Source organism: Alexandromys fortis, unplaced genomic scaffold (assembly GCF_014885135.2).
Source record: "Alexandromys fortis isolate MF-2015 unplaced genomic scaffold, M_Fortis_MF-2015_v1.1 scaffold_79, whole genome shotgun sequence".
NCBI classification, from domain to species: domain Eukaryota; kingdom Metazoa; phylum Chordata; class Mammalia; order Rodentia; family Cricetidae; genus Alexandromys; species Alexandromys fortis.
Genome location: NW_026067964.1, coordinates 3,449,666 through 3,460,433, shown reverse-complemented (window position 1 = coordinate 3,460,433; position 10,768 = coordinate 3,449,666). Strand labels below are relative to the sequence as shown.

The window sequence follows — 10,768 nt, the reverse complement described above, 5'->3', positions numbered from 1 at the left end:
ACCAGCAGACTAAGGTAGCTTCCTTTCTGGACCATTCCTGCTATTCACCAGGTTTCCTCCACGGAACATAAGACACTCCTGCTTGCTTAGCAGATGGCAGTTTCCCCCATTTTATCATCTTGGCCATCTGCTTATTTTATGGGCTTCCTGTTCCAGGCTCAACCCTAGGAAGTTACAGGGGGAAGTCTACCTCGGGTGCTGCCAGACACAGGAGCAAGGATGGACAGCAGAGTGGCTTGTACTTCAATAGTGGGCATGTGCACCCAACTGCTTTTGTCCTGCACTCAGAATGTGGTCTTTTGAGGGCATGCAGGGAACAAGAGAAAGTGGCCGGAAGTCAATGTTTTCTGGAACAGTTGGTCCACGTGTGCTGGCTTTTATATCAAGTTGACGCGAGCTGGACTCATTTTGGAAGAGGTAACTTCAGTTGAGAAAATGCTCCCACCAGATGGGCCTGTGGTGGGTTTTCTTTTTTTTTTTTTTTTTTTCCCTTTACTTTCTTTTCTGAGACAGGGTCTCTATGTAGCTATCCCCGAACATGCTAAGTAGACCAAGCTGGCCTTGAAATTATAAACCCACTTGTTCCCGCCAAATACTGAGGCTGAGGGCATGCACCACCAAGCCCAACTTCATGTAGTCCATTTTCTTAGAGATGGATGCAGGAGGGCCAAACCACTGTGGGTGGGCGGTGAGAAAAACAGGCTGAGAAAGACAGTAAGCAGCATTCCTCCATGGCCCTCTACTTCAGTTCCTTAACTCCAAGCTCCTGCCTCGATTTCCTTTGACAGACTAATATGAGAGCTACAAGCCAGAATAAACACTTTTCTCTTAGTGTTATCACAGCACTAGAGACCTTAACAAAGACGACATGTGAATAGTCAGTGTTGTTCAGAAGCCCAAGGGGAGAGCGCACTTAATCTAAATGTCTACTAACCATCTGCTAACCACTCCAGGGTTGGTTGTGTTTGCCTGCATTTAGTCTCTCCAGGAGCATTTTCTAACTTTGTGCTTCAAAATAAACACAACTCTCTAATTTTATTGACTCTCCAAAATACCAGAAGCTTCATACTGAACATAGCTACTGCTGCAAGGCTGTCAGAGCCGACAAGCCCTGGCTCTACCCCAATCAGGGGGTTAAAGACCCACAGCAGGGCATTGCAGCCTCAACATCACGTATTCCAGGTGTGCCTAACATTTCTTTTCTTTTTTTAAAGATTTATTATGTATACAACATTCCTTCCACGTGTGCCTGCAGGCCAGAAGAGGACACCAGATCTTATTATAGATGGCTGTGAACCACCATGTGGTTGCTGGGAATTGAACTCAGGACCTCTGGAAGAGCAGCCAGTGCTCTTAACCGCTGAGCCATCTCTCCAGCCCCCCAACATTTATTTCTTGTATCCAGCTTCCTAACACCACGGTGAAGACAAGGCTGCCAGTCTTGTACCATCTCGTCAGAGCTTCCAGCAGTCGTTACCCAGTCTCTCGGAGATCACTGGCCATTTCAGAATCTGGGCTTTCTTAATGGCTCACACATGCCTCTGCACCTCTATCAGTCAGAGAAGTGGAGTCAGTAACTGCAAATGAGTGGAAGTCAGTGCTGAAGACGACAACCCCTCTCCCTGGTTAGCTGAAACCCACATTTGAAAGGGCTGTTGTGTTTGGACTATTTGATCTCTATTGCCCCTTCCTCTCAACTCTCCCCAGCTGATACCAAAGATAACTGTGGATCTGAAAACCATCAACCCTCTAAGTGTAAGGAAGATCACTGGAACACATACACTAGCCAGCATTGATGCTGCCAAGTTAAAGTGTAATGGAGAGAGATGACTGGCTGGCCCAGCAGAGGACAGGCTACCATTGTGTCAGACGGCTCATTTCTGGGCCGTGGGATTAAGGTTAGTCCTCAATTTTAAAAAATTGACTGCTTACACTTGTCAACGTTAACTTCCTTTCATAATTTACTCAACTGGAAAAAGTATCCTATAACAAAATGTATACAATTTAGTAATTGTACAAAACACGGATTTAGCAAGATGACACTGGTTACAGTCACCAGCATGAACACTCCATACTGTTCACCGCCACTTCCATGACAAGCTCAGGAAAATAAAACGTTACTGGCTAAAAAGTCACAAGAGGAGCAATGTGAAACTTCACATACAACAGCAAAGTCCATCTTCCACAGTAATACTGACATACAATCACTAAGAGGCTCCCGTGATGCCGCTGCACGCTTGGAATGTCTTTCAGAGTCCACAAGATGTCATTTCCCAAGACTGAACTTGAAGCATTAGATAGAATACAAAATAAGGAGCTCTTTATTATTCTTTATACAAAACTGGTACATTAAAAAAAAAATTGAGATTCAACAACTCTGCTGACCCCCTGAGGAAGTTAAGAGCTTTTCTGGGTCCATCAAAGGAGCCCGTAAATTACTCAGTCACCAAGCTCCTGGCCACAGGAACAAGGCACACAGCTCCAGGGCCATTCATGTGGCTCCGTCATTGGCTCTGCAAGCTGACTTTCCCTTCATTAGGCGTGGCAAGCAAGCCAGAGTTTCCTGGACAATGCCACAGAGCACTGTCTTCTCTGGCCCAAGCTAGAGTATTATCAGTGTAAAGTTGAGTTCTTTTATTTCTTAAAACACTTTCAATAAACTCCTAGCGTAAGACACTTTATTACAACATATACAGATTTGATAGTTTACCAAAAAAATCTAGAATTCAGCTAAATAAGTTAAAATGTCTCTAAAGAAAGTTGTCTTAGAGAAATGGTCGTTTTCTTTTAAAACCATGTTCCCATACTCTGAGAGGTCCAACTTGCTTGTACCCTTGTCTAAGTAACACCGAGAGCTCTGCTATCTTTAGTGCAAAGCATGGCACTTTCCTAAAGCCCGACGCTAAGACATGCAGTAGCCCAGTTGGCAAAAATCTAGACAAGAGGCCTCTCTGAACAGAGACCTGCAGAAATAAACGCAGTGACTGCTTTCTTCATCGAGAACAATCAGCACTGCTGAGCACATTGTTCTGTAGTTTGAGAATAAAAGGAATTCTTCCCATGAAGAAGTAGGTCCCCTTCTGAAGAATATGTTGTTTACCCCCAAAATCAATAGACCAGCACCAAATGAATTATTAGTTTACAAAAAATAAACTTAGATTACAAAGTTCTATAACTCAGACTAAATAAATATAAAATCAGAAGTTCTGTCAGCTACAGTATAATTTAAAACTCCAGGTTTAGCCCACTTGGAGAGGCCAGTCTCACACTGATCACCATCAACTCCAGCACTTCATCAAAACCTTTTCCAGCTTGTGGGGCTTTCAGAAACGAGCTGCAGATCACACCTGTGCTGCTCAGAGCACGACATCCACAGGAGATCTTTCCAGAAGACAGCATGGCAAGACACACTGTTTCCAGATCTGAGGAGTCTGTGCAAAGGACCTCAGATGTCTCTGAAAGAGCCCAAAACCAAGCAGGCATCTCACTGATCATGTCCATTTATCTTCCACAAGACACTGCACTGAGATTTTTAATTCACAGATTTTACGTTAGTCCTTGAGAACCCAATGCCCGCGTTTTAGTTCCATACTGTCAGGCTGCTCAAGCTGCCTTCTTGGTGCATGTTCCTTGCAGATCTTGTAAATTTATCTTCGATCTAAGTCCGAAAAAGACAAAGTAGTACAACAGAAAACGTCAGTAACGAAAACTTGAGGGTTGGTGGTGCGTGTGGGGGATGGGGGCGGGGAGAAGACAACACTAGATGTCACCCCTCTGGCGCCACCCATCCTTTGAGACAAGGCCTGGAACTCGCCCATGTGCAGTGAGCCCACAGGCCCTGCCTCTCCCCCTGCCCACAGTTTGCACTCTAAGCTCATGCCATTATACCTGGTTGCATTGTTTGACAAATTTAGGTTCCAGGGCTTGGACTCAAGTTGCCCCAACATTTTAGTGGTATTTCCCAGACCAGACTGTCTGGGAACTTTAATTGGGAAAATTTCTTATGTCTAGAGGTCTTACCTGTTGTGAACCATGTGACTTCTGACAAGATGTCCTGCTGCCAATGCTGCCATCAAGGACAACTCCCCAGCCATCACAGTACCACACACAATTCGGGCAAGCTGCCGTGCATTTTCTCCAGGATTGTCTTTGCATGCTCCTTGAACACCTAGCATCTGTAATCAGAGACCAATAAAGATTACTACAAGGCATCAGACCAACTAGATTCCATCAGAAGTGGTAGCCAGGTCAGGCCAGACAGCTGGTATTGACACAGACTGGCACTATGCACTTACTCGCTTAATTAATCTCATGATGAGACACATGCACCCAAACCACGTTTATGTATGTATGTGCATATGTGTATGTGTGTATGTATATATATTTGTGCTATGTACATATATACACATGTATGTACATATAGACATACACACACACATATATTTAGAACCCTTATACATATTTGGACATACTAGGCTAGACTGGTAGAAAGCAAGGGTGGAAAAGATCAGCAAGAATACAGAATAGAGTGATGTGGTGTCAGATAGACACGTATTATCCCTGGTGTGAGGGTCAAACTTGGGTATCAACTTGATGCATCTAGGAAGAGGGAACCTCAAGTGACAAGCAGCCTCCAGCAGTGGCCTGTGTACATGCCCACAGGGTATTTTCTTGACTGCTAATTGATGAAGAACCCACTCCACATTAAAAAAAAAAAACAAAAAAAAAAAAAAAAAAAAAAAAAAAAACAAAAAAAAAAAAACAAAAAAAAAAAAACAACAACTGTAGCTGAATGAGAGGCTAGGAACAAGCCAGCCAGCAGCACTCTGCCACGGTCTCAACTGTCTCCAGGTTCCTGCCTTAACTCCCTCTACCTAGATGTTTAAGTGGAAAGGAATCCACTTTCCCAAGTTTGTTTTAGTCAGTAAGCAGTAGAACAAACCAGAACAACTGGGAGTCGAGCTAGCCTGAGGCCACTATGCCAGACCCATACCTGCAGGCAGGCTTGCTGAGGTAGGAGGTTGGTCCCACCACCCACGGTTCCTATCTCTATAGACGGCATGGTGCAGCTGATATACAAGTCTTCATTCGTGGGACCACTTGCTTCCATTAAAGTAATACAGTTTGAACTGCCCACATTCTGCGCTGCGTCCTGGAAGGGGAAAAGGGAAAATGCAGTACAGTTCTTTCACCGAGAACCACAGAGCAGAAGGCAAGGTGGGAACTGGCGAGCTCACCTGGCCACACGCAATGTAGATGGCAGTGACGATGTTGGCTGCATGGGCGTTGTAGCCTCCTATGCTCCCGGCCATGGCAGACCCCACGAGATTCTTGTTAATATTGACGTCAATCATAGCTTCCGTCGTCGTCTTTAATACCTAGACCACAGTGTGCACATTTTACATACTCCTCCAGGAGAATCAAGCAAGACACAAGTCTATTTCTCGGTACTTCTAGGAAGCAAGGGTGTAGACGTGGCCCTATTTAGCTGTCTCAGGAATGCCACATGCAAATGGGCATGAAAAATAAAAAACATTTTAACAGAAAGAAAAACCCTACAAATGTAATCTTACTAAAGGTGTTAGTACTCTTTTAATATTTATTATTTTTAAAATTGTCTTTCAGTCATGCTGGCCCAGAACTTCCTATGTAGCCCACACTGGCCTCAGACTTGCATGGATCCTCTGCCTCTGTCTCCCTGGAGCTGGGATTGGCTGGTCTCAACACAATTAATGACACTACTACATCAGAGTAGGACAACATTCATCCATCACTTACTTCTCTCACCACCTTGGCAGGAATGACAGCTTCACACACAACTGTCTTTCCTCTTCCTTCGATCCAGTTTATGGCAGCAGGTTTCTTGTCAGTGCAATAGTTACCACTAACTGCCAGGATCTGCATCTCAGGGAAGAACTCCTGAAGCTTCAAAAGTGCTTTCTCCGTGCCCTTGGAAATCATGTTCATCCCCATGGCATCCCCTGTCTTGGACTGGAAGCGGATATACAGGTTGCGTCCTGCCATAGTCACATGAAGTTTCTCTAGACGCGCAAATCTGCAAACACAAGGTTTTTATTCTAAGCCAAGGCGAGAAATTTTTTTTTTCTTTCTTTCTTTCTTTCTTTCTTTCTTTCTTTCTTTCTTTCTTTCTTTCTTTCTTATTTTTTGGTTTTTTAAGACAAGTTTCTTTGACTATCCTGGAACTTGCTTGGTAGACTAGGCTGGCTTTGAACTCAGAACCACCAATGTCTGCCTCCTGAATGCTGGGATTAAAGGCATGTGTTACCACTGCCTGCCAGAAATTTTATTTTAAATCTACTTCAGTAAGGAACAATTCTTCTTTAAAGAAATGAAGGCTAATCAGCTGAGTCTTGTTCTCTGTCACTGACTAAAAGGTGGACTAGCTTCTTAAAACTCTTAAGTCCAAATAAGAGCAAACACATTGGCTTGGACTCTGCAAGCGCTGGCATCTACTGCTATGCTTCTGTGTGGTTTTAATTAATGGTCTTCGTTCAGAGCAAACCTATAACTATACTAACACTCCCATTCTGCCTAGAAACTCCTTCTCTAGGGCAGAATAACAGTCTAATCAAGCATATTAGCTCCTATCTTTTAATTTACTATTGCTACCTGTAAGTGGGAATAAGGAATTGAACTTGGGCCACCAGGTTCACACATTAAATGTTTTTTCTTGCTGAGCCATCTTACCAAGCTTTAAAAAACCAATTTATTCCTATGGGGTAATTAATTCATTTGAATCAATCCTCACCCTAAGCAAGAATAATCATTCCTAAAGGAATGGATTACAGGACAGGGCTACGTTACCATAAGCAGGCACACATCAACAGCTACCTTTAGCTATCATTCTATTATATTGTATATAATTTCCATGCGAGCCCCACACACCTGCTGGTGCTATCGAAGGCCTCCTTTACCACTGCGAACCCTTCAGGTGTCTCGAGCCAGGCCTTCACTTCTGCAGAGTCACAAGCACGAGGAAGACGCACCACTGGGCCTCGGGTCATCCCATCTGCAAGGACCCGGCTGCTGGCACCTCCACCAAGACCTATTGCTCTGCAGCCTCTGTTGGTGCTGGCCACAAGACAGCCTTCTGTTGTTGCCATTGGAACCTGGTACTCTTTCCCATCCAGGCAGAGAGGCCCTGCCACTCCGACAGGGATGGGCATATAGCCAATTACATTTTTACAGCAAGCTCCCATCACCAGGGAGTAATTATAATCTCTGTAAGGCAGGTACTGCAGAGAAGAAGGCTCTGGAAGCTTTGTGGATAGGAGCTGTCGTCGAATAGACACACCACGTTCATGAGTTTCCATTAGAGTTTCCAATTTGTAGGCCGGGATGTGCTTGGCATTGACCAGCTGGATGATCTCTGCATCACTAAGGAACTTTGCACCTTTCTGAAGAGATGGGAAATGGGAGGGAGATGACAGCAGAGTCAAGAACTGCAGCTCACAAGACAAAGCCAAAGAAGCTGAAAGCCCACAGCGCAGAGTGGCTCAGCTGACAACACCGTAGGGATCTACCTTACTGCCCCACTCCCCTCAGAAGAGAGCAGTACCAGAACAGAACCTTGCCCTCAGTCCAGCTCCCTCGCGCTGCTGTGGGTCTGCCCACACTGTGAACTTACATGCTCATGGACTGATCAATGAAAGCCAATCAATACATTATTTCTTACAATAACATAGGCAATATGTTATTATATGGTAATAAATTTTGTGTACAAGCCGTGGCCCTTAAATAGCTGAGGATACCAACACTCAAGAGAGTTAAAGTACAAGAACAGCAAGAGGAAAACTCAAAAGGCTTGGGTTTGTAAGGAGGGAGATGATCTGAACAGTGACTGTCAAGGAGAGCCAGGGCAATGGCTCTGCGGGTGAAGCGCTTGCTGTGCAGCCTGAGTTCAGATCCCAGCCCCCACACTGGCTCCATCTGCAATCCCAGCACCGAGCAGGAGGAAAACAGGCAAAGTTTTTGCTGGGGGTTTGCTGTGTCCAGTTTAGCTAAAATGGCAAGCTCCATGTGCAGTGACAGCCCTGTCTCACACATTCAGATCAAGTCAGGAGGTTATTACACATCTTTAGCCAGCACTCAGGAGGCAGAGGAACTCTGTGAGTTCCAGCCAGAAATATATAGTAAAATTTGTCTCAGAAACAAAACAGACAGACAGAATGACGGTGGAAAGAGACTGAGAAAGGCATGCAGCGTCACCAATCTTTACTCTCCCCACCCACGTAATTAAACAGCATCAAAACTGTAAGATTTTATAAAAACTAAACAACAAAACCCAAAAAATGTTCACAAAAAAATAAGTAAAAATAAAATAAAGTAAAGTAAAGCCCACATGTATGACCCTGTTAACACAGCATGGCAATGAGGACTGGCTGCTGACACACAATTTGGGTTTTCTCTAAGGTGCTGGGGGGCCTCACACATGCTAAGCAAGAATTGTACTGAGCTACATTCCTAGCCTAGGCACTGGCACATGTAAAACAAACGCACCTAGAGGCTGATACACAAGTGACACAGTAACTTCTGAAGGGGAAATGCTCCATGCTCTCATACATAGAAGGCACAACACTTATCCAAGAACAGAAACGATGGTTGCCAATAGCCAGGAAGAAAGGAATGGGATGCTTATCCAAATACTGGTGTCAAATCTCTGTGACACAGGATGATTAAGTTCTCAATAGACAGTAGATAATGAATATTAGCTTGACAGTGTTAATTTTTCAAAAAGAAGCCGTGCAATTTAAATACTTCTAATTTCCTGTCAATTGTATCTTAATAAAGTGAGGATACAATGGAACTATATTTGGTCAAACATGAAGAAAAGATTTTTGAGACAAGGTCTTACTATGTAGCACTGTGCACACCCGGAAAACATATTCTTTATACAAAAAGAGTTAGTCAGACTAAGTAGACACAGCTGAAGTATGAATGGAAGTATATAAATGTGGAGGCAGAACATGGTCAAAGCTCCAGGAAGAAAAGCTAGCTGCCTGGTGAGATCAAAAAGCACAAAACAAAGCTTTGCTCTGTGCAGTCCAGCCATGTTCCAACACAGATGAGGGTACAAAAGCTCCTCATCTCTATGAGAAACAGGGATGCACTACAAAGAGTTTTGATTCTGAAACCAGAAACTCTCAGGCCCTGTTCCACACCTTACCATTTCCCCAATAGTAAATATCCTGGGATATTACTAAAGCCCCTTGAATTTGGGCTGTTCATCTGAAAGATGGAGAAAATCCCCCAAAGGCTGTAGGGGTTAATACAATTGATAGGGCACATAACACAATGGGCTCCGTCTAGTAAGAAGAACAAAACCACCCCTCCTTAGAGAAAACCAAGTGTGCACACCCCTCACCTCAGCACTCTCCAGTATCTGCAGGCATTCTTCAGTAGGCCGAGGCTCGCTGGGGAGGTCAATTTCAGGCTCCTGTGTCCCCAGGGCCACAGGAGGTCTGGCTACAGAGGCGCCAAGCACAAACGTAGCTCTGCTTGCACTCTCAGTTTCCGCCACTAATGGTTTTATAACCTCAACTGTGAGAGGCAAAAAGACAGCTCAAAACCCGGTAATCACTTTCAAATGAACTCAAGTTTCAGGGTCCGCGCTCGGACAGGAGGATGGACAAGAGATCACCTTTTCTATCCTGGTTCGCTCCTGGCTCCTCCTCCACACACGCAAGCTTCTGGTTCTTTCTCACAAGCAGAGGCTCACGTCTGCAACAGTTATCTTGAGCTTTTTTGGGGGTCACCACAGGAGACGTGATAGGATTTTTTAATGAGAGCGTTGATTCTGTCTCCGCTTGTTCAAAGAAAATGTACTTGACAGCCAACAGGAGAGCTAAACTCAGGGTGATCACCTGTTCAATGTCCATGCTGATCATCCTGAATGAAAACAAACACATTAACGTGTCGGGTCAGAAACAAACATCAAAGCACAACTTGCTAGAGCACAGAATACCGTGGGTTTCAGTCAACTTACTTGGAGAGATAAAACTGCCAGAGAGAAACACTTGGCTCAATTCTCTTGGACACATCCTCATCCAGTCCCAAGGAGACCTTGGAATGTTCTGCTGTACTGTTCTGAGGTGAAGGGTCAGCTATCCAGCGACTGTGAGCGTGAACAAGAACCAAGCCTAAAGACTGAAGGAAACACATCTTCAGCTGTGCAGCCTCTGCTTCCTCATCCCTCACAAGCCCAGAACCAGACACTATCTTCCTTGGCCGCACCTTATCACAATAAGAAAGCCCCCAGTTTATGTGGCTAATAAAAGCAGTGTTCCCATCACTGCTCAATCATTCCAAAGAACAGGCTTTCAGGGGCTAGAGAGATGGCTCAGTGGTTAAGAGCACTGCCTGCTCTTCCAGAGGTCCTGAGTTCAATTCCCAGCAACCACATGGTGGCTCACAACCATCTGTAGTAAGATATGGTGCCCTCTTCTGGCACGCAAGCATACATGCAGGCAGAACACGGTATACATAATAAATAAATCCCCCCCCCCCTTTTTTAAATGGCTTTCAAAAAATCTATGTAGGAAAGCAAGAATAAGAAAGACCAAAAGGGGGGCTGGAGAGATGGCTCAGAGGTTAAGAGCATTGCCTGCTCTTCCAAAGGTCCTGAGTTCAATTCCCAGCAACCACATGGTGGCTCACAACCATCTGTAATGAGGTCTGGTGCCCTCTTCTGGCCCGCAGGCGCACATGCAGACAGAGTATTGTATACATAATAAATAAAAAAATATTT

The 10,768-nt window shown here is 44.6% G+C and overlaps 1 protein-coding gene across 1 annotated transcript in view; it reads right to left on the bottom strand.

Annotated features, from left to right (window-relative positions):
- Positions 1-1,943: 1,943 nt before the first annotated feature.
- The window catches only part of Hmgcr (3-hydroxy-3-methylglutaryl-CoA reductase), a 20,908-nt gene continuing 12,083 nt past the window's right edge, over positions 1,944-10,768 (bottom strand). Inside the window, exons 7-15 of the mRNA XM_050153814.1 lie at positions 10,007-10,321; positions 9,662-9,909; positions 9,386-9,561; positions 6,907-7,418; positions 5,779-6,055; positions 5,238-5,378; positions 4,994-5,152; positions 4,021-4,175; positions 1,944-3,658 (exon numbers count right to left, since the gene is read on the bottom strand). Coding sequence (XP_050009771.1) covers positions 3,604-3,658; positions 4,021-4,175; positions 4,994-5,152; positions 5,238-5,378; positions 5,779-6,055; positions 6,907-7,418; positions 9,386-9,561; positions 9,662-9,909; positions 10,007-10,321 — 2,038 coding nt within the window. The 3' untranslated portion in view covers positions 1,944-3,603. The remainder of the gene's footprint in view (positions 3,659-4,020; positions 4,176-4,993; positions 5,153-5,237; positions 5,379-5,778; positions 6,056-6,906; positions 7,419-9,385; positions 9,562-9,661; positions 9,910-10,006; positions 10,322-10,768) is intronic.